The 24,514-nt window shown below is 41.2% G+C and overlaps 1 protein-coding gene across 1 annotated transcript; it reads left to right on the forward strand.

The window, feature by feature from the left end:
• Positions 1 to 11,368: 11,368 nt before the first annotated feature.
• LOC146073465 (olfactory receptor 1496-like) lies at positions 11,369 to 19,167 on the forward strand. The gene is made up of 2 exons (XM_083180646.1): positions 11,369 to 11,437; positions 18,232 to 19,167. Exons 1-2 carry the CDS (start codon positions 11,369 to 11,371, stop codon positions 19,165 to 19,167), a joined length of 1,005 nt encoding a protein of 334 aa, XP_083036772.1.
• Positions 19,168 to 24,514: the final 5,347 nt, after the last annotated feature.

Here is a 24,514-nt window from a genome sequence, read left to right on the forward strand (position 1 = left end):
TTACGCATTGGACAGATACATATAATATAACACACAAAACCACATACATAACAACACACACACAAAAACAGTACGACACACACAAACACACAGAACACATAAAAAATAATTTGCCGTTTATTTAACAGTCTGTACCGGCAAATAAAAACTGTACCTAATGTACCATTTCTACTTTGTTCCCCATATCCGTCTCTCCAGTCCTCCAGTTGCACTGAGAAATCTTTGTCCTGGCCAATGCACCCATTGATCAATACAAAGTGGGTACACTGCACTCACCCTGTTAGTCAGTTGGATATCAGGCACTGCTCTGCCTTAAGGGTTTCCCAGACTCTTTTGGTTCATAGATAATGTTTGGTCGATGGGCATGAGCGCTGCATGCATTTGTTTGAATGTTATGAGTGTAAGAAGTTGAAGAATAAGACTGAGATGAAGATTTGTCATGTTATAGTGTACAATTTACTCAATAAATTGTGAAAAAAATATGTGTACATAGAAGTACAATCAAGAAATGAAAGTAGGATTAAAAAATTAATTCTGATTCAAACTGATAATTGTTTGGATGGCGGTGGGTTGCGAAACAAATCTATAGGTGGAGGGGGTATGGATATTGTGGGCATAATTGGTGTTTGGTACACCTACAGGGGGTACCCAGATGATGAGAAATTTTCACTACAGTGTCACTGTAGGGGGATTTCCAATTGGGGTTCAGGTGGTCTTTTAGGGACCCCTTTACAATCCCGTTGGTCTCTTCTCCTGGAGCCTAAGGTCTCCCTCAGTGATTGACTATCATTAAGGGAGACCGTAAGCTCAAGGAGAAGAGACCTACAGGATTGTAAAGGGTCCCTAAAAGACCACCTGGACCCCAATTGGGAATCCCCCTATGGTGACAATGTGACCGTGACACTGTAGTGAAAATCCCATCAATTGAGGGCCCCATGTAGGTGTAACAAACACCAATTATGCCCACAATATCCATACCCCCACCTATAGATTTGTTTCACAACCCACCCCATCCAAACAATTATCAGTTTGAATCAGAACTTATTTTTTAATCCTACTTTCATTTCTTGATTGTACTTCTATGTACACTTACATTTTTTTCACGATTTATTGAGTAAATTGTACACTTTGTAACATGGCAATTCTTTTTCTCAGTCTAAGGGCTGTTTCACACAGTACGGTTCCTGCCGCACGGTGAAATCCCGTACGGTCAGGGAGCCGCGCCGCACTCAGAATTTTATAATGGCAGGGATGGCCACAGCCCGGCAGCCGTCCCTTCCAGTGGGGGGATCCGGCTGCAGCCGTGCGGCCGGGCCGTGGCCGTCCCGTGTGAATGGACACAATAGTGTCCATTCACAACTGCTGAGTGCGGCACGGCTCCCTGGCCGTACGGGATTTCACCGTGCGGCAGGAACCGTACTGTGTGAAACAGCCCTTATTCTTCAACTTCTTACACTAAACCTTATCAATGCACCCATTGATGATTGTAATGGCTGGATCAGTGGATTGGCTCGGCGGGTGTAGGGAAGAATTTGGCCCATTGCACCCATTCCCAGTGGGGCATTACAGTGGTGCGGGTAGCGTGCGTCGCGTCATGACATCATGTGGCCAGGCCCGTGGACCTGCTCCCACACTCAGGGGCTGCCCCACTGTTTGGTAGAGATGCCCGGTGCATGTGCTTTACAGATCCCCAGACCTCAGAGACTGCTGCAGGTTCGGTGAGGGGAGTGGCAGTGGCAGGGAGCAGTGAATTTTTAATTAATTATGGCGGAGTAAGTAACGCCCACCCATGAGCTTCACACTCAGCGTCTGTAATTACACACCCTAGAAACTGTACAATTTGAAAGTATAGAAATGGAGGTGTGGCCACGTCCCTTTCTGATTTTGTACCGATTTCTAAATATCAGGAGTGGATGTGGAATTCATCAACACATACAAGTTATCAAGTCAGGAGCGTTGTGTTTCAAACAACAACACCACACCTGATTGCCGTCATTGAGTATCAATGCAAACACATTCTAACATTATGGTGGAATCTATAACAAATTACAATCTTAGGTCTTTGGCACAGCATACTGTAAGATGACATTTTTCAGCAATTTTGGAAATAAAGAAACCCCAAGGGTTTCCCGGGCAACGCCGGGCGGGTCAGCTAGTATATATATATAATGACGATTTTCAAAAAAATGAAAACAGGAGGCGGCACTCAAAGAAAACGTGGGTAAATTGTATTAAAGCATAAAAGTGCAAAACTGGTCAGTATACATGGTCAACAGTTTCGGAGCTGACGCCCCTTCCTCAAAACCACTGACATCAACTGAATCAAACAGAACATAATGGTGAATTGCAGAAAACGTTTTCTGCACTTCACCATTATGTTCTGTTTGATTCAGTTGATGTGTCAGTGGTCTTGAGGAAGGGGCGTCAGCTCCGAAACTGTTGACCATGTATACTGACCAGTTTTGCACTTTTATGCTTTAATACAATTTACCCACGTTTTCTTTGAGTGCCGCCTCCTGTTTTCATTTTTTTGAAAATCGTCATTATATATATATACTAGCTGACCCGCCCGGCGTTGCCCGGGAAACCCTTGGGGTTTCTTTATTTCCAAAATTGCTGAAAAATGTCATCTTACAGTATGCTGTGCCAAAGACCTAAGATTGTAATTTGTTATAGATTCCACCATAATGTTAGAATGTGTTTGCATTGATACTCAATGACGGCAATCAGGTGTGGTGTTGTTGTTTGAAACACAACGCTCCTGACTTGATAACTTGTATGTGTTGATGAATTCCACATCCACTCCTGATATTTAGAAATCGGTACAAAATCAGAAAGGGACGTGGCCACACCTCCATTTCTATACTTTCAAATTGTACAGTTTCTAGGGTGTGTAATTACAGACGCTGAGTGTGAAGCTCATGGGTGGGCGTTACTTACTCCGCCATAATTAATTAAAAATTCACTGCTCCCTGCCACTGCCACTCCCCTCACCGAACCTGCAGCAGTCTCTGAGGTCTGGGGATCTGTAAAGCACATGCACCGGGCATCTCTACCAAACAGTGGGGCAGCCCCTGAGTGTGGGAGCAGGTCCACGGGCCTGGCCACATGATGTCATGACGCGACGCACGCTACCCGCACCACTGTAATGCCCCACTGGGAATGGGTGCAATGGGCCAAATTCTTCCCTACACCCGCCGAGCCAATCCACTGATCCAGCCATTACAATCATCAATGGGTGCATTGATAAGGTTTGAGTGTAAGAAGTTGAAGAATAAGACTGAGAAAAAGAATTGCCATGTTACAATTTACTCAATAAATCGTGAAAAAAATGTAAGTGTACATAGAAGTACAATCAAGAAATGAAAGTAGGATTAAAAAATAAGTTCTGATTCAAACTGATAATTGTTTGGATGGGGTGGGTTGTGAAACAAATCTATAGGTGGGGGTATGGATATTGTGGGCATAATTGGTGTTTGTTACACCTACATGGGGCCCTCAATTGATGGGATTTTCACTACAGTGTCACGGTCACATTGTCACCATAGGGGGATTCCCAATTGGGGTCCAGGTGGTCTTTTAGGGACCCTTTACAATCCTGTAGGTCTCTTCTCCTTGAGCTTACGGTCTCCCTTAATGATAGTCAATCACTGAGGGAGACCTTAGGCTCCAGGAGAAGAGACCAACGGGATTGTAAAGGGGTCCCTAAAAGACCACCTGAACCCCAATTGGAAATCCCCCTACAGTGACACTGTAGTGAAAATTTCTCATCATCTGGGTACCCCCTGTAGGTGTACCAAACACCAATTATGCCCACAATATCCATACCCCCTCCACCTATAGATTTGTTTCGCAACCCACCGCCATCCAAACAATTATCAGTTTGAATCAGAATTAATTTTTTAATCCTACTTTCATTTCTTGATTGTACTTCTATGTACACATATTTTTTTCACAATTTATTGAGTAAATTGTACACTATAACATGACAAATCTTCATCTCAGTCTTATTCTTCAACTTCTTACACTCATAACATTCAAACAAATGCATGCAGCGCTCATGCCCATCGACCAAACATTATCTATGAACCAAAAGAGTCTGGGAAACCCTTAAGGCAGAGCAGTGCCTGATATCCAACTGACTAACAGGGTGAGTGCAGTGTACCCACTTTGTATTGATCAATGGGTGCATTGGCCAGGACAAAGATTTCTCAGTGCAACTGGAGGACTGGAGAGACGGATATGGGGAACAAAGTAGAAATGGTACATTAGGTACAGTTTTTATTTGCCGGTACAGACTGTTAAATAAACGGCAAATTATTTTTTATGTGTTCTGTGTGTTTGTGTGTGTCGTACTGTTTTTGTGTGTGTGTTGTTATGTATGTGGTTTTGTGTGTTATATTATATGTATCTGTCCAATGCGTAAGTGTGTGAGGTGTGCTATGGATATACAGTATGTGTGTGTTGTGTCTTTGTGTATCTGTGCAAAATTTAAATGTGTGTTTTGTGTGTGTTGTACTGTTTTTTGGGTGTGTGGTGAATGTGGGTGTGTGTTGTGCTGTTAGAGGTATGTTATGTGTGTGTATCTGTGCAATGTTTAAGTGTGTGTTCTGTGTATTGTACTGTTTTTGGGTGTGTGTTGTAGTGAATGTTGGTGTGTGTTGTACTGTGAGTTGTGTGTTATGTGTGTGTTGTGTTGTGTGTATATCTGCCGAATGTGTAAGTTTGTGAGGTGTGCTACGTATATATGTGTGTGTAGTGTGCTGTGCATATCCTGGCAATGTTTAAGTGTGTGTGTTCTCAGTGGCGTAGCTTGGTTTGGGGCGCCCCCCTGCCGTTAATGGGGGGGCGCCTCCCCCCCTCCCCGCCGGCCTCCCCACCCCGCCGTTAATGGGGGGGCACCTCCCCCCCTCCCCACCGCGGCGGCCGGTGCCCCCCCCCCATCGCCGCAGGCTTACCTGTCTGCGCGTCCCGGCTTCAATTAATAATTCTATGCAGACGGACCACGATAAAATGGCCGCCCCCATACCGCAAACAGTTTCAGAGAACTGTCTGCTTTATGGGGCGGCCATTTTATTGTGGTCCGTCTCCATAGAATTGATTGATGCCAGGAGTTGTGTGTTTGTTGTACTGTTTTTGGGTGTGTGTTGTAGTGTGTATGTATTTGTATTGTACTGCATGCGGTGTGTTTCCAGCGATTTCAGCCCCTATCTCCCCCGTGTGTACACAGCTTAAGTGTGTGAGGTGCTCTACGTATAAATGTGTGTGTTGTGTGCTATGTGTGCATATGTGGTGTACTGTGTGTGTGTGTGTGTGTGTGTGTGTACAATGTGTACGTGTGTGTGTGTTATGTGTGGTCTATGTATATCCTCAATTATTTCCTAATTGTTTAAAGCCTTCACCATAATGTTAGAATGTGTCTGTCATACTCAATGACAGCAATGAAATCAGGTGTGGAGTTGTTCCTTCGTCCACGGTTTCCCAGATCGTCGATCTTTTCCCCAGATCATCAATGAAGGAAAATTCAAACTTGGTGTTTTTTAAAATTCTAAGTAAAATTTCCCAAAAACGGCTTCGAGGTGCACACCACCGGGTCCAGAGGTATCTTGTTGCCAAATTTGGTGTCTCTGAGTGCCACGGTGTGTCCGCAATGCGACGGACACGCACACACACACACACACACACGCACACAGACTCTTCAACTTATTATATAGATACTAAGTGCCGGTCCACTCGACCTCTCTCTATATATATATATATATATATATATATATATATATATATACGCCAAGGGGGGTAGACCGCACTCACACTTTAAAGTTACAACTTGGGGGTGTTCAACAAAGAGGTTAATATGTGTCACCATATCCCTCAAACATAGTCCAGATTCCCAGAGCACTTCCGTGTCAAGGATGTGAACACTCTCCTCTGAAATAACACTTCAAATGTTGATATCCATAGGAAAAGATTTTTAATCCAATAGTTTAACTTGCATCATGCCCCGACGTTTCGGTCCACATCAGACCTTTATCAAGGAGCTTTGATGATGGTCATAAACAGTTCAGCATAGCTTCACAGATTAGCCCTCGGTTCCGAGGGCTAATCTGTGAAGCTATGCTGAACTGTTTATGACCATCATCAAAGCTCCTTGATAAAGGTCTGATGTGGACCGAAACGTCGGGGCATGATGCAAGTTAAACTATTGGATTAAAAATCTTTTCCTATGGATATCAACATTTGAAGTGTTATTTCAGAGGAGAGTGTTCACATCCTTGACACGGAAGTGCTCTGGGAATCTGGACTATATATATATATATATATATATATATACATTTTTAGAAATAAATATTTAATGTTTTTAATTAACTAAATTTGTATGTGTGTTATAGTCCATTAGCGCCATCTAATTTGTGTTTTTTTCTGCTTTTTGTACTAAAAGTTGAGTATCCCTTATAGATAGCAGCTTGGACTATAACCAGGTTTCCTGCGCTCAGTTTACACATTTTGCTTTCAGACTTGTTCCACCCTGTACTCAGATGCCACTTGGTCTTTTGCGGTGACACAAAGTCCCAACCAAATCAGGGTACTAGTAAGAGGATAAACTGACTAAATAATGAAAGAGAACTAGGCTCTGCACATGAACATAAATTAGAGTACAGTATGCAACCTTGCAAACAGGAGCTGAACACAGGATTTGCGACCTTTACCGCTATAATGCGAATCTGTCTCAATAAACAAAACTATAACCAAGGTATTGCAGATAGGTTTACAATCTAACCGCCTAAGTGACACCTTCAGCAGGCTAGACCAATGCATCCGGCATCTGCTGGAAGACAATCAAACACGAAACATAGGTACTTGTGTATTATCACGGAGCCCACTATGGCATTTGCGTAGTGGGCTATTCAGGGTAGTGAAATCGCATCGCATGCCTCTATTGTATGGCATGCGATGCGATTTTTGTATGTAATGTATTGACTGTGAATACTCAGTGAATACATTAAAAAAATATGATGTGATTTTTTTATCACACTCCATCGCATCGCATGCCATACAATAATGGCATGCAAAGCGATGGGATGCGATTTTTTATTGCATCCTATCTTTTTAATGTATTCACTGAGTATTCACAGTCAATACGACCTTTTCATACCCCGACTATCCTTGTCGGCGTGGAGTTGATTTTATATAGTGTGGCGAGCGCAGCGAGCCACCGAGCCCGAAGCGTGGCGAGTGGCCGCGTAATACCTGTGAAGTAATGCGCGTGCGCTCGCCACGCTTTGGGATCAGTGGCTCGCTGCGCTCGCCACACTTTATGAATTCAACTCCTCGCCAACGTGGATAGTGGGGGTATGAAAAGGTCGGGCTGACGCGTCCCGCCTCCCCTTACGGGGCTCGCTGCGCTCCGCTCTCTTGGATTTAAATTATCCTTAGTTCTATTTTTTCTCTGCTTTTTTATACATTTGGTTCAATTGTTCCAGTGTTGTTTTGTAAAAACATTCAATAAATGGGCCCTTTTATTACAATAGGTAAAAAAAAAAATCCTGAAATTAGGGACTCTTTTGCTGTCATATATTTTTGTTGCCATATATTGTGGATTTTCTTCTATTGTTGTGCATCTTGTAATGATTCTAGTACTTTAATAGCTGTTAGATCATCGTTGTCAAGAACTATGTTGAATATTGTTATTCTTTAATGCCTTTAAGGCCTTTGCTAAAAAATAACACTTTCTACTGAGAGTTTGTGTAAAACGATTTAACTTGACAAATAATTTGAAGATATTAAGTTTTGACACAGTTTTTCTAATATCAATTTTTCCTCCTCTGTTAAATTTTTATTTGAAAGATTAAATACCCCTTTGCCGGTTGGTCCTACCAAATGCATACATTTTTTTGCCTGTTTTCTGTCCCCTCCCCTTTCTTTCGGAGAGTGAACCACATTCTTTCATTCCAGCTAAAACAGCAGCCAGGCAAGATGGAGGCTGACACATGGTCCCATCCATTTCACTCTCCCATACCCATGCACCCTAATAGGCAAGCTTGGGGTAATCGATTGGCATTACCAAATCACACTTGTGTGTGAGAGGAGGTGACAGAGGACCTGAGTGTGTTGGAGGCATAATGGCAATGCAGGACCCACAAGATGGTCCTTCAGTGGCAATATCACTGCCGCTCTGCTTCTACTGGCATCCGCAGGTGGGAATGTGTCCAGGGAAGTCTGAGCAAAGGCTACAACCTGGGAGTCCATCACTTACTATGGCTTGTCTCGGTGGCCAAGTTTGCAAAAAACACTTGGCCTCTGGAGAGCTCATTGGAGTGCAACGTCTCTGTACAGTGCATTGTACTGCCAAAATAATGTCAAGAAATCAACTATTTCAAGAGATTAACACCATATACAGAATTATGGAATTTCGGTTGCCGTTGTACAACTTGTTATTCATTAGATGGCACTGGTCAAATACATGCACATAGGGTGGTATTCAATTATTATATGGCACCAGATCTCCAATCTAAAGTGACAGGAGATCGTGGGGCGATATTAAATTGTTCTATTTTTTTCACATATCATGTGCATTATGGAAAGGTTTAGCCATGCATTTGCGCATTCCAGCTCACCACCCCTGGGGATAACGAGCCGAAATGCTGGTGAAAAACAACTGAATATCAGTCAGTCAGGGTCACACTGCAATTAAAGGCATGTACCTGATTTAGACACTTTCTTCAAGGTTTATTTAATTTGCCATAGTAAATTCTGCCGCAATGTTTAGACTGTCAGCTCTTGCCCTTAGTTGTCACCACAATCATCATCATCATCATCATCATCATCAATATCATCAATATTATTCTGATATTGTGCTCTCAATCACTATATAAGCCACTAGATCAGTGGTTCCCAAACTGTGTGCCTAGGCACCCTAGGGTGCCTCAGGACACTTGCAGGGGTGCCTTGGGTTGGTGGACCAAGATCAATTCATATTATTTATGGTCAATGTACCAGTCAAAACCAGTGCTTGTGGCTGCCAATCATATTATATAGGGACAAACTGAAGCAAATCCTGTCCCTCACCAGATAACTGTGACATATAAACACAATGCACTTAATTTAATATTTTTTTTCTGAATTTCTCGATAAGAAGCATTTGGCCTAGGGGTGCCTTGAAAATATTTTGATTTCTAGGGTGCCGTGATTCAAAAAGGGTACTTGTTTCCTAGCACGGTGCCTGCGATAAAGATTGTATCCATCGGGTCCAAAAAAATTGCGTCGATCACATCGCAATCAACCAAATCGCATGCGATGCGATCGACGCGATGGACACGATTTTTACATTGGAATCAATGTGAAATGGTCCCTGAGATCCTATTTTACATTGGCTTCAATGTTAAATGACCCTCAGACCCCAATTTTTATTGTTTCCCAACCCTGATGGGTGAAATGCCCCCTCATTGTTAACGCGACCCCACGATCAATGCCATCCTGAAGTGTGGCGAGCGCCGCGAGCCCACGAGGGGCGGTGGTACGCGTCCTCCGACCTTTTCATACCCCCACTATCCACGTCGGCGTGGAGATGATTTTATATAGTGTGGCGAGTGCAGCGAGCCACCGAGCCCCGCGAGGGGAAGCGCATTACTTCACAGGTATTACGCGGCCGCTCGCCACGGTTCGGGCTCGGTGGCTCGCTGCGCTCGCCACACTATATAAGATCAACTCCACGCCGACGTGAATAGTCGGGGTATGAAAAGGTTGGAGGACGCGTACCGCTGCCCCTCGCCATGCTTCGGGTTGGCGTTCATCTTGGGGTGGGTATACAATGAAAAATCGGGTCCATTGGCCCATTTAACATTGTTCCCTATGTAAAATCGCATCCATCGCATCGGTCGCATCGCATGCCTTAACTTAAGGCATGCGATGGACGCGATTTTTCAATTTTCAGGAAAAGGCTAAAAACAGCCCTGAAATCGCGTCGGTCTTAAGTTAAGGTATGCGATCACCTACGACGGGCGCCGTGCTAGGAAACAAGTACCCAAAAAAGTTTGGGAACCATTGCAGTAGATATTTATTTGTAACTGGAGTTAATTTTCACAAAGATGCTTAAATTCTTCTTTTTTTTTAAGAACCACTAGAGATTGTATATATATTATTAATAATTGGCTTGGAATAAACAAGAACTATGTAGAGAATAAACTGGCCCTTGGAGATTCCACATTATGATTATAAAAAGACTAGCAGATTATCAGTCATTTTCTCTCCTTGCCTTGGGTAAGATGCTCTGTAGTCTCTACAAGGAAAGCAGAAACCCTGATCCTTCTTCCTGTTGTCGCTACAAGGAAAGCAGAAACAGTGACCCTTCTTCCTGTTGTCGCTACAAGGAAAGCAGAAACAGTGACCCTTCTTCTCTGTTGTCTCTACAAGGAAAGCAGAAACAGTGACCCTTCTTCTCTGTTGTCTCTACAAGGAAAGCAGAAACAGTGACCCTTCTTCCTGTTGTCTCTACAAGGAAAGCAGAGACAGTGACCCTTCTTCTCTGTTGTCTCTACAAGGCAAGCAGAGACAGTGACCCTTCTTCTCTGTTGTCTCTACAAGGCAAGCAGAGACAGTGACCCTTCTTCTCTGTTGTCTCTACAAGGAAAGCAGAGACAGTGACCCTTCTTCCTGTTGTCTCTACAAGGAAAGCAAAAACAGTGACCCCTCTTCTCTGTTGTCTCTACAAGAAAAGCAGAGACAGTGACCCTTCTTCTCTGTTGTCGCTACAAGAAAAGCAGGGACAGTGACCCTTCTTCTCTGTTGTCTCTACAAGGCAAGCAGAGACAGTGACCCTTCTTCTCTGTTGTCGCTACAAGAAAAGCAGAGACAGTGACCCTTCTTCTCTGTTGTCTCTACAAGGCAAGCAGAGACAGTGACCCTTCTTCTCTGTTGTCTCTACAAGGCAAGCAGAGACAGTGACCCTTCTTCTCTGTTGTCGCTACAAGAAAAGCAGAGACAGTGACCCTTCTTCTCTGTTGTCTCTACAAGGAAAGCAGAGACAGTGACCCTTCTTCTCTGTTGTCTCTACAAGGCAAGCAGAGACAGTGACCCTTCTTCTCTTGTCTCTACAAGGCAAGCAGAAACAGTGACCTTTCTTCTCTGTTGTCGCTACAAGAAAAGCAGGGACAGTGACCCTTCTTCTCTGTTGTCGCTACAAGAAAAGCAGAGACAGTGACCCTTCTTCTCTGTTGTCTCTACAAGAAAAGCAGAGACAGTGACCCTTCTTCTCTTGTCTCTACAAAGATAGCAGAAACAGTGACCCTTCTTCTCTGTTGTTTCCACAATGTTACATGATACTGAACTATGTACAGTACATTCAATTCCAGGTACTGAAGGAATGGACGACATGTCATGGTATCATAATGGGGAGACAAATATTACAGTACACACTGCACTCAATAATGTGTCTGCAGAGGTAAGTGACACTAACCCTGTATGTTCCTGTTCTCAAGAGGAACATAGATAACACAATTAATGGACACTGTAGATACCAGGGGAAGTTTTGGACATAACCCAGAATTTTCTCAGAACATCTCGCACTGCCGCTGAACTCAGGCGGCATTAAATTTCGCCCATATTTACTATCACATTTGTTTACCCAGTATGTACTGTATTTATAAAAAAAAAAAAATGAATACATTTTTTAAATTAAATAATTTTGCATGGCATTGTGTAGCATAATGTCATTTTATCTTTCTTTGTTTTCTTTAATGCTGAAAATGTCAAATGAATCAGTAATTACAGTAACCAGAATTTGCGTATTGCATGATTTCTGGCCATCACATATTAATTAGGAATTCAATTTGTTTACTTTTCTAATTACTATTTAACAAATAATGAAAGAAGTGATGGATATTCAGGGGCAAACGCAGGATTTGTGAAGGGGAGTTTCCAGATATGTGTATGTGTGCACTATAAACATTATAGTTGATGATTTTAATATATATATATATATATATATATATATATATATATATATATATATATATATATATATATATATATGTATATGAAAAAGAAGGGGTTTAGAAGTCGCCTTCTGACTGATGATTACCCACAGACAGACGCTTCTGATCACAGAAGGTCAACTCTGTAAAAAAACATCAGTTGGAAAGTGACTTACTGATACCTCAATTCCCCTGAAGAAGTTCCGTATGGGACGAAACACGTAGGGTGAATTCAGGAAAATGTTTGCTCTAAGCGGTATCAAGCACAGGACCATTTAATGTGAAAACCTTGTATGAAATACCATTGTTTTTTTTATTGTTATATGAAATACATTTTATATATTTTATGCTGATGTGTAATTACTCTTGGTGAAACTTCTATCAGCGCACTTCTATACCCCTTCTTTTTCATCCCTACTTTGTACCTCTATTAACAGTGAGGTACCTAGAAGTGCAGGTACCTACACAGTGCAGGAAAGGTCACAACCTCTTCTTTTCTGATATATATATATATACAATTCAAGAAAATGCAGCGGCACTCAGAGACTCAGTAACGGTGAAAGAAAGTGAAGTTTACTCGTCAACAGTTTCGGGGATTACACCTCTTCATCAGGACCCCTCAGGGGTGTAATCCCCTAAACTGTTGACAAGTAAATTTCACTTTCTTTCACTGTTACTGAGTCTCTGAGTGCCGCTGCATTTTCTTGGATTGCATACATTGGGCACACAACCTGAACAGAGGGCAACAGAGCACGACACCCCTCGGAGGGGCCAAGTGCCGGGCATCAGAAATTGTTTATATATATATTTATATATATACACATACATATATATATATATATATATTTATATATATATATATATATATATATATATATATATATATATATATATATATATATATATATATATATATATATATATGGTAGCACCACCGAAACAGGCTGTCGGGTACCTTGCTGGAAGTTTGTGACGGGTGTCCTAACAACACTATTTCTGCAGTGATGGACAAGTGATAAGTAACCTGTACCTTCCTCTTAATCCTTCTAATATGTTGCCATGTGCATTGGATACTTTTTTTGCTGTTTTTCTATAAATAAGATGTTTTGCAAACTGGTGTGCGGACCACTTTCATCCTAGTGTGGATTCGTGATATATGCAATTGTTTATGTGCTCTGGCACCCTGAAAATTACATCTGCAACAGTGTGCGGTTTTTTATGTGTATACTGTGTATTTATATACACATATATATATATATATATATATATATATATATATATATATTTATATATATATATATATATATATTTATATATATATATATATATATATATATATATATATATATATATATATATATATATATATATATACAGTATACACATGAAAAAACGCACATATATATATATATATATATATATATATATATATATATATATACATACATAGTATATATATATATATATCAGACAGGTTTTGGCGGCACTCAGAGACTGTCACGCGGATTCTAGTGCATTCAAACTTTAATCAACCACCTCGGTGCCTTTCAGTGTGTTCCCACACACTAAATAGAAGTAGCAGAAATAGGCACTCATAGGTTTTCGTAAAACAAATAAAGCAAGACACACAGGTCCTTTTGCGGCAACGTTCCGGTATATTAGACTGTTTTCAAGCTCAACCAAATACAACATAATAAGCCATATAAATACAAAAATACCTACTCACCAACACCCGTGTGAAGGATGCCCGCCTGTATGCGTCGGTCCGGATCTAGTGACGTCATCACAATGAGACGCGCACCGGCCGGTGCGTCAGGACCTCCGGGATGGGTTGCTAGACAACCTAACAAACAAAAAAGTGCAAACACAGTTAAAAATGCATCTGGACCTCGCTGTCAATAATATTACTATAAAGCAACATCATTAATTAAAAGTTAGGTAATACTTCCAGTGTAAAGGAGCTGTTAGCTAATGATCGCCTGAACATAGCAATATCAAACTGGCAGGACGACCTCACCGGCCGTCAATCATCTGATCGCAGAGTTTACAAAAAACAATGGAAGTTACATGCCTCATTGAGGCCAAAGGGGTGCACCGCATTTAATCAGATTATAAGATTAGCATAGCTTGGGGCAAATTTCGTCCCCATAGCTGTTCCGCGTAACTGTAAATAACATTTTCCTTCAAAATAAAAATAATTGTTGTGAAGTATAAATGAGATGGATTCGAGAATGAAGTCCTTTTTTGCTTCTGAGTAATCTGATTTCTCTAAAAAGAAACTGGTGGCCTGTATTCCATCTTTGTGAGAGATGCACATGTATAAAGCTGCAACATCACCCATTCCTATAATGATCTTATCATTCCAAGTTACCTCTCTCAGACGTCTTAGGATATCACCTGTGTCCTTGGTGTATGATGGAGTCTGTATGACTAGAGGTTGTAAGAAGGTTAATCTTTTTATGGCCCGATGGGAAGAGGATTACATCTACAACAGCATAGCTTGGGGCACCAACCTCACCCAGTGGAGAAGATACGATGTCTTACTTATCTGGGAGGGTGACGAATTAGAGCTAAAACAGTTCATCAATACACTGAACTCTAATCCCCACAACATACATTTCACCTTCCAATGCAGTCAACTCACAGTCAACTTTTTGGATCTAACAATATATATTGAAGACGGGACCATACAGACCAAAACTTACAATAAACCAACTGACGTTAACACTTTTATTCCATCTGACAGTCAACACCACAAAACTTGGTTGAAAGGAATTCCGAAAAGTCAGTTCCTGAGGCTAAAAAGCTGCAGTAACCCCTCTTAATTTCAAATTCAAGCAGAGAAACTAAAAAAAAGATTTCCTAACCAAAGGATACAAAGAAGATTTTCTTTCCGCAGATCTGATGACATTGGAATCAAAGGATAGAGATTCAATTCTAGTTAACAAAAAGGATAAGACTAACAACACTGAAAACCAAAATAACTTCAAATTTGCCTTTTGCACACAATATGACCAAAATCATAAACAGGTCGAGAAAATTTTCAGAAAATATTGGTACTTATTACAACAAGATCCCATTCTAAAAAATATAATACCGGTAAACCCCAGGTTCATCTACAGAAAATCAAGAAATATAAAAGACCACCTAGTGAAGAGTGCCCTTCCGGAGGATAAACGAAACTTGATAAGATAAGATCAAAAGGTTTCCACAGATGTGGATGTTGCACAGCAAGTAGAGAAATTAAGTCTGACCTCTCCAAAACCACTGAGGTTAATATCAACCAAACCAAGATGAAGATCACCGACTTCATAACGTGTGACACATCCAATGTGATCTATGCCATAGAGTGCACCTGTGGACAAAATTATATCGGAAGAACATCACGACCATTTAAGATCAGATTAGCAGAGCACCTGCGCAACATCAAAAAAGGCCTCATATCACATCACTTATCTAATCATTTCAAAGAACGTCACAACTGTTCAACCACCCACATCAGAAGATTTATAGGTTTAAGGAAAATTACCAGCAGTTGGAAAGATAGAAATATTGACAATATTTTGGCAAAAACAGAGATGAAGTTCATCTATAAATTCAAAACCCTTACCCCTATGGGACTCAATCATGACTTTGAATTAAAATGGTTCCTGTGATTCTCCAACTTCAGACTCATTCCCCCCCCCCATAAGATTCTACTGCCCTGATTCCGTATATCTAAATTATTTAAAATAATGAGCTTCAAAGTTTCTTCAATGATTCCTATAAATATTTTTTACAAATAATTTTTATATATGTGTACAGTCTTCGTGGCTTCTCCCCCTGCTCTCCCTACCCCATTTGAAATGCATTTTGATCTGCTTTTTTCCTGAATCATATAGGTAGCGGCTTTAGCGTATACAAGTCTGCCCGGCAGACACGCGCTGTGTGTGACGTCCACACAAGCGCTTACTTGTCTCCCGGTGTGCTTAACAAGCCGCAGCACGCTATACTGTCTATATACGGCTCCATATCTAAGTATCGGGCTGCCGCATCAGTAGCAACCCGTGGCTATCCCTGTTATCTGCCTATTAAACGCTAACAAGTGGCTAAATATTACTTACGCCACATTGCAAGTGAAGACCACAATTCGGTCATACACACTGGGCAATCTAGGCAATTGAGTGGCCAAAACGATCTTTTTGATCAAATGTTTATTTCTGATATACCTAGCCACTATTGACAGTAACATCCAGGTGATCACCATCGTGTATTACCGCCTACCTCAGGAAATAACTGTGTATTAACACTTAAACTGGTACCAAGTTAATAAACCAGTCCAATCACAGATCAATAAACACAATTACAAATAATAAAAGTTTATTATCAAACTTGCATGGGGCAGGGGGGTCCCACGTTGTGAGGATTTGATTATCCTTTTTATTCAATTGTCCATGTATGTGTATGTGTATATGTATTGTGTCTTTTATTTCGCCTTAATTTTACTAAGTATCAATTAAAAGTTACATTTTACTCTTTTTCCCTCTCTGGTGCACCACACAGAGACATTCTCCTGTTGCTTTTTGTCTCTTCAAAAAACCACAATGTTCTAATCTGCAAAAGATTCAGAGCAACTTCCAATGCAAAAATCCATTGATGCTAGCTTTTCTTCACCTAAAGCTTGATGATGATGATGATGATGATGATGATAACAGTAACATAGTAATTTAGGTTGAAAAAAAGACGTTAGTCCATCGAGTTCAACCAATCTAATTTTATATCAAACTAGCAAATAACTATGACATTCCCTTTGTGTCCATAAATGCATCCAGTTTCTTGTTAAACTCATTTACTGTGTTTTCTCTTACCACATTTCCTGGCAAAGTGTTCCAAAACTTAACCGCTCTCACGGTGATGAAACCTCTTAATTCCGTATGAAATTTTGTCTCTTTAATTCTTAGTGCATGCCCACGTATCCTAAGAACCGCCCTGTTACTGAATAAGTCATCTCCAAGCTCCTTATTATTTCCCATCCTGTATAACATACTAATCATATCACCTCTCATTCTACGTTTTTCAAGTGAATACATATTCAGCCTGGTGAGCCTATCTTTTTATTCTGTCGACTCTAGACCTCTTATCAATTTAGTTGCCCTTTTCTGAACCAATTAAAGTTCATTTATATCTTTTTTAATGTGAGGTGCCCAGAACTGGACACAGTACTCCAAATGAGGCCTTACCAAAGATTTGTAAAGTGGTACTAGCACACGGGCGTCTCTTGATTCCATTCCCCTTTTAATACATGCCAAGGTCCTGTTTGCCTTCACCGCTGCACTTGAGCAGTGTTCACTATTACTCATTCTATAATTTATGAAAATGCCTAAATCCCTTTCCACTGCAGAGCTCCCAATACTAACCTCATTTAATTTGTAACTAGAGTGAGTATTTTTGCTCCCGAAATGATTTACTTTGCATTTATCTACATTAAATTGCATCTTCCACCTTGCTGCCCACATTGCAAGTTTAACCAAGTCTTTTTGCAGTATTTCCACATCCCCTTCTGAGTTAATTACCTTGCTCAGTTCTGTGTCATCTGCAAATATTGCAAAATTACTTTGCAGGCCATCACCTCTATTATTAATGAATACATTAAACAAGGTTGGACCCAATACTGAACCCTGTGGGACACCACTTTCCACCATTCTCCAGTTTGAAAATTTCCCATTAACCACTACTTGCTATTCCCGATCGTCTAACCAATTATTTATCACAGTACATTTTTTTTTTCCCCATCCCTATTTTACCTACTTTCCATCAATCTCCTATGTGGTACTGTGTCAAATGCCTTTGCAAAATCAAGAAGGATTACATCCACTGGTTTCCCTAAATCTACATTCCTACTGACCTCTTCGTAGAAACTAATTAATGTTTGTCTGGCATGATCTATTTTTAATGAACCCATGCTGCTACTGGGTGATTGTCCAGAAGTGGCGACATCAGAACTACTAGGTTCTCATTGGCAACCACTGGGTGGGTCTGTGTCCATGGAGGTCTGAGCTAGGACTACAAACTTGAGGTTTATATCTGACTGTCTTGGGTTCCCGGTTTGCAAGAAACACCCCAAGTGGAAAGCTCATTGGAGATTAATTTTGCTGCTGCACAGAGCACTGTACAGAGCATGCCTACTGATTATTTTCTCCCACTCCTATCTCCAAAATGTTGCATTTGTTGCAAAAACAAATATCAGACACTGAACCCTTCTGCTCTTTTTTTTATCTTCCAGGTGAAGAATGTAACAGAAATCATACAAATATTGCTGTTGGGAATTCCAAGTTTCCAGCAACATAAGGTTTTGGCTTTCTCTATGATCCTTGTGATTTATTTGGTGACCACGTTGGGGAACCTTCTGATCATCACACTGGTGGCTAGCAGCAAGACTCTCCATTCTCCTATGTATATATTCCTTACACAGATTTCTGTGTGTGACATTTTGATTGCCACAGATATTGTCCCCAATATGCTTTATGGCATCCTCAATGATGGAGGCCTCATCTCTCTTCTGGGCTGCATCAGTCAGTTTTTATTATTTTGTTCCACAGAAAGTTCGGAATGTCTCCATCTGACAGTGATGTCCTATGACCGCTATTTGGCCATATGTGACCCGATGCATTATAATGCTATAATGAACCCCATGTTTTGCTTTAAATTAATTCTCATGTGCTGGGTTATAAGTTATTCACTACTACTAATACAATATATACAAATATATAAATTAGCATTTTGTGGACCACATGTGATTGACCATTTCTTCTGTGATTTTGATCCTTTGCTCGAACTTTCCTGCTCAGATACTTATGTAGTTGAAATTGAATCTAAATTGATTTCCATTCCAGTAGTAATCATCCCATTCTTTATAATTATTATTTCCTATGTCTACATTGTTTCCACCATCCTAAGAATCCCAACCATTACTGGAAGAAATAAGGCCTTCTCCACCTGCAGCTCCCACCTGCTTGTTGTCTTTATATTTTATGGATCTCTATCAAGTATTTATTCTGTTCCCAAGAAAGCAAATTCCCGGACTTTGAGTAAAATCCTTTCTCTGTTGTACACTGTGGTCACACCATTGATTAACCCTTTCATATATAGCTTCAGAAATAAGGACATACATAAAGCGTTTGGTAAAGGTGCATTCAAGGTGAAAGCATCAAGATTTTAAATAAACAAATTTGGATACAAATTGTAACCATTATTCTGGAACTGGAGTCATTATTTTTATAAATGCTGTTAAATTAAAATTAATTTCAGTGATAAATATAATTTGCGTGGATATGCATTTCGTCTAACACAGTATCACTGACTCCTATACATGTATTTGTGCTTTCTTGTTTTGGTAGTAGAATTGAGTTATTTAGTTTGACTTAGGCTTTCTTTGTGCCTAAAAATAACAATAGCAATGTATTCACTAATTTTCATTTGCGTGGGTTTCCTCGTGGAACACCAGTTTCCCCCCACAACCCAAGATGATACTTTGTAGGTTAATTGACTTCCAACAAAATTAACCCTAGCATTAATGTATATGAATATATGTGTTGTAAGAAATATAGAGGGTTATACAGACCAGAGCACATGGCTGGGAATTTGCAGGCTGGGCGTTAATGGCTAGGCTACATATGCGTACATCACATAATATGCATGCGCCAGGACATCCTGCAATAAAATCTAATTACTTTTTGTCTTTGGCCTTATGCACGTTAATGCACAGGAAGCTGGCGTTTGTGGATGGTAAATGGCCATTTTCATGGAGTGTTTTTTTTTTTTATATATATTCTTTATTTTGCTTTTTTGCATATAAAAACATTTTGAACATGACAATAACCCAAATCGGGTGCACAGAAAACATTAGTATGCATACTTGTATTTCCAAAACCTTGTATACAAATTATTATATTAATTATACAAAAGACCCCCCATCCCTCCCACCCCACCCCTCCGCGCCCCCTCCCCCCCCTACTCCCCCCCCCCCCTTGGTAAGATGGTATACCGTTGTTCATTCTATAGTGTCGGTCCTTAATCCCCTGTATTTCTTTTTACTGTCTGTTTAACTACATTTTGCCCCGTCTATTGGTTTATGAGATATCCCCCCCCTTTCCTTCCCCCCAACACCATCTTTAGTAGCCCTACATTTCTATGCCGGTTATTTACTATTTGGTGCTCTATTCTCTCGTCTAAACGTGGGTGAAACTATATATTTTCTTTCCTTTTTCTTTCCTCCCCTTTATTAAAGCGTGATTAATTTTCATTTGATATGATACTTATTAACCTTTTTGCAATCAATAGGTACGTGGCCTAGTGCTATATTTAATGTATACTTTACTATTAGAGTGTCTTCTTTAGACAAGTGTTACATCAATTTATTATAGATTTATCCCGTCCCCGTGCCCCCACCCCCTATTTAAAATTAAAATATCATAATACTAGTGTATAAACCTCCCAAGGGTTCTACTGTGTTAATTATTTTATACTTAATCTATACTTATTGTGATAGTGACTAGTTAATATGTTATTAATTTGTACGGAAGTGGTCAACCCATCTGTGCCATTCTTTCAAGTATTTATACATCGTATTCCGGCTTTTAGCTAAAGATTTTTCCTGTTTAGCGGTATAGGTCACTAATGCTTTCAAGGAGGCTATTTTTGGGCCATCCTTAGCCATCCAACTTCTTGCGATTATCACCTTTGCTAGGGTACAAAGATTTGTAACATATTGGCGGACCCCTGAATCCAGCTGGCCGTGCTCAAGGATGTTCACCAGGCAGCCGCTGGCCGACAGTACCTCCCGAGGGACACCTGTGTCCACCATGGTTTGCACTACCTCTGTCCAGAACGTAGTTAGTACTGGACACTGCCATAAAAGATGTAAGAAGGTACCTTCTCCCTGTTTGCATTTCGGGCAAAGCGACGTTCTGCAACCATTAAATTTTACCATATGAGTTGTTGTCATGTAGGCTCTATGCAAGATAAAATACTGCACTCGTTGCACCCTCAGTGCATTCGTAGCTCTGGCAATATTTGAAACTGCAAAGCGCCAATCGTCCTCCGCTATTGGGCCAATATCCTGGGCCCACTTGTGCCTCAATGGCTCCAAGCTACCTGGTCCCTTCTCCTGCTTTACCAATTTATAGCATCTATTCACCAATTTTTTCGGCCCACCAACTCTTATTATTCTCCTAATTGGGTTTTCTGCTAAACAAGGGGGACCATCTTAAAAGCAGGCCGCCAGTGCCGTTTTTAACTGTATATACCGGTAAAGGTAAGCTTTAGGTAGAGCAAATTCTGCTTTTAATTCGGCAAACGTTTTAATTCGGCCTGGAAGATATATTTGGCCCAATGTTGTTACACCGTATTTATTCCAAACCACACTGACCTGGGACACATTTGGCTCTCTAATAATTGTTGGGTCATCAATTGGATGCATTATGTCAAGAGATTGGATTTTAAGCCTTTTATTAACTTCCTGCCAGATTTTTATGGCTTGCTTAACCAGGGGTGGATCCTTAGGTATGATATTGGCTTGTAATATTCTATTTGTGGGGCTATTTCTTGGAGAGGCTACTTCCACTAGTGCATGGGCAGTATCACTATCCTCCGTTTCATCAAACCAAGGTCGTACTAGGGCTAATTGGGCCGCTAAATAATACGCAAAGAAATCCGGAAGACCCAGTCTGCCTGCCCCCCTATTTAGCATAAGTTTATTCAATTGGACCTTAGGCCGCGTGTTATACCAGATAAAGGAGGAAAGATTACTGTTAAGTTTGCGGAAAAGCTTTTTAGGGAGAGGAATTGGCGATTGTTGCAGCAGGTACAACAGCTGAGGAAGGACCACCATTTTAATTAGATTGATCCTTCCCGTCACTGACAACGGGAGTTTCCCCCATGACTTGAATTTAGTTTCTATTTTATTCAACATTGGAAGGATGTTCTGCTGAATATAATCCTCTGAGTTACGGGTTATTTGTATCCCTAAGTATTAAAAATTGGATGTCCATACTAATGGAGACGGAGTAGGAAGCGTCTGAAGCTGCGTGCCGCCAAGGTACAGAATATGTGATTTATTCCAGTTTATTTTTAAACTGGAGAGCTTACCAAAGTTAGCAATCAACTCAATGATCCTCGGGAGTGAGATCCTATAGTCAAACAGATAGATCAATACATCATCTGCATATAGTGAAACCACATCTGTACCATTGGCGGCCCGCAGGCCACGTATGTCCTGATGGGATCTCAGCCTACAGGCCAGGGGCTCGATTGCTAGCGCAAATAAAAGGGGGGAAAGGGGGCACCCCTGCCTAGTGCCTCTAGAGAGCCCAAATGATGGTGAAGTCCATCCAATTAAAGATACCCTAGCTGTGGGTCGATTATAAAGGAGTTGTATCCACTTGATGAAGTTAGCCCCTAGCCCAAATGCCTTAAGAGTGGACCATAAATATGGCCATTCCACCATATCAAAAGCTTTGGTAGCATCCAAATATACTACCGCTGGTTGGCTATCTGGTTCTAGGGGCAACTGCAAGTAGGTGAATAGCCTACGCAGATTAGTTGAGGTTGACTTACCCGGCATAAAGCCGGCCTGGTTAGGGTGTTCTATTTTAGAAATATATTTTTTAAGCCTATTGGCCAACATTTTTGCTAAAATTTTAGCCTCATTTGATAATAGGGAGATGGGGCGGTATGAGTCTAATTTCAGTGGATCCTTCCGCTGCTTCAAAATAACTATTATCTTTGCTTCCACCATGGAGGCAGGAATTTCCCCTTCTTCAAAGCATCGCAGTAGAGTAGGATGGAATTGAGGGGCAATACTATCGGAGTGTTTTTTAAAGACCTCCGCTGGAATCCCGTCCAGCCCAGGGGCCTTATTGCAGGGCAATTCTTTAATGGCCTGGCAGACCTCACTCAGTAATAATGGTTCGTCCAACTCCTGCCTTTCCACATGGGAGAGGGTGGGTAGTTTACAATTTTCTAAATGAAGAGAAATTTCCTCTGAAGTACTCTGGCACTCGGAGGTATATAAAGTCTGGAAATATTTGCAGAACATCCCCCCAATTTGAGGGGTATCATATATCTGCTGTCCCTGTGAATCTGCTATGGATCCAATACAAAGCGGGGGTCCCTCTGCCTTGGCCAAGTAGGCAAGGTAACGGCCTGTTTTATCCACTGATTGGTAGGCCCGAACGGACTGATGCAACATCAGTTTTGCATTCTCGTCCTGTATGGCCTCCAGCCAGGTTTTTTGTGCCTGTTGCCAAAAGCTTTTTACTGTTTCGTTTTTATTCAAGAGGTATTCAGCTTCCAACTCCAAACAAACATCCTCCATTTTCTGCAGGTGTTGTGTATTGGCCCGTGTAATTTCTGTTATTTCATGTATACCCCTCTCATATATGCCTTAAACGCATCCCACTCAGTGGCCGCCGCTGCGGAGCCCCAGTTCGTATCCCAGAATTCACCCCATAACTTAGTCATCTTGTCCACTTGCCCCAAATAAAGCAACCATGCTGGGTTGAGTTTCCAAAACCCCTGCCCCCTCGCAAGTTTATCCGAAAACTCCATTATTACAGGGGAGTGATCGGATATACCCCAAGGTTTGTATTCTATAGTTTTAATATGGGTGGTGAAGGACTGTGATGTTAGTATTAAGTCTATTCTGGAAAAGGTCTGATAGGTCAGAGAATAACACGAGAATTGAAGACGTGTGGGATTGCGTTCCCGCCAAATATCCCTCCATCCTATATCCCGTATGAATCCTGCGAATGGGGTACGAGCCGTTGGGGCAGTGGAGGAACCTCCCCTCCATCTGTCCAATGCGGGGTCGGAGATGTTATTGAAATCCCCGGCACACACCACCTCTGCAGAGGGGTTGCGTGCCGCGAATGCCACCGCCTTCACCAGAATTTCATACGAGAATGGAGGGGGCATGTATACTGCCAGCAGTATCAAAGGGAGTGAGTTGACAGTACAATCCAAAAAGATATACCTGCCTCCCGGATCTATTTCCACCCTATTACTAACAAAGGCCAACGATTTCCTTCTGAGTATCGCCACCCCTCTGGATGAGGTCGTAAAAATAACAATAGCAATGTATTCACTAATTTTCATTTGCGTGGGTTTCCTCGTGGAACACCAGTTTCCCCCCACAACCCAAGATGATACTTTGTAGGTTAATTGACTTCCAACAAAAATAACCCTAGCATTAATGTATATGAATATATGTGTTGTAAGAAATATAGAGGGTTATACAGACCAGAGCACATGGCTGGGAATTTGCAGGCTGGGCGTTAATGGCTAGGCTACATATGCGTACATCACATAATATGCATGCGCCAGGACATCCTGCAATAAAATCGAATTACTTTTTATCTTTGGCCTTATGCAAGTTAATGCACAGGAAGCTGGCGTTTGTGGATGGTAAATGGCCATTTTCATGGAGTGTTAGGGAAAAAGCAGGCATGGCCAAGTGTTTGAAGGAAGGTTGTGTGACATCAGCTCTGGCCCAGATTAGTTTGTTTCTA

This window comes from Crinia signifera, chromosome 4 (assembly GCF_055691185.1).
Source record: "Crinia signifera chromosome 4, ASM5569118v1, whole genome shotgun sequence".
Taxonomy (NCBI): Eukaryota; Metazoa; Chordata; class Amphibia; order Anura; family Myobatrachidae; genus Crinia; species Crinia signifera.

Coding starts and splice junctions, on each gene's coding strand:
- LOC146073465 (XM_083180646.1), top strand. CDS start 11,369: ATGTCATGGTATCATAATGGGGAGACAAATATTACAGTACACACTGCA. Junction 11,438..18,231: donor TCAATAATGTGTCTGCAGAG/GTAAGTGACACT, acceptor TTTATCTTCCAG/GTGAAGAATGTAACAGAAAT.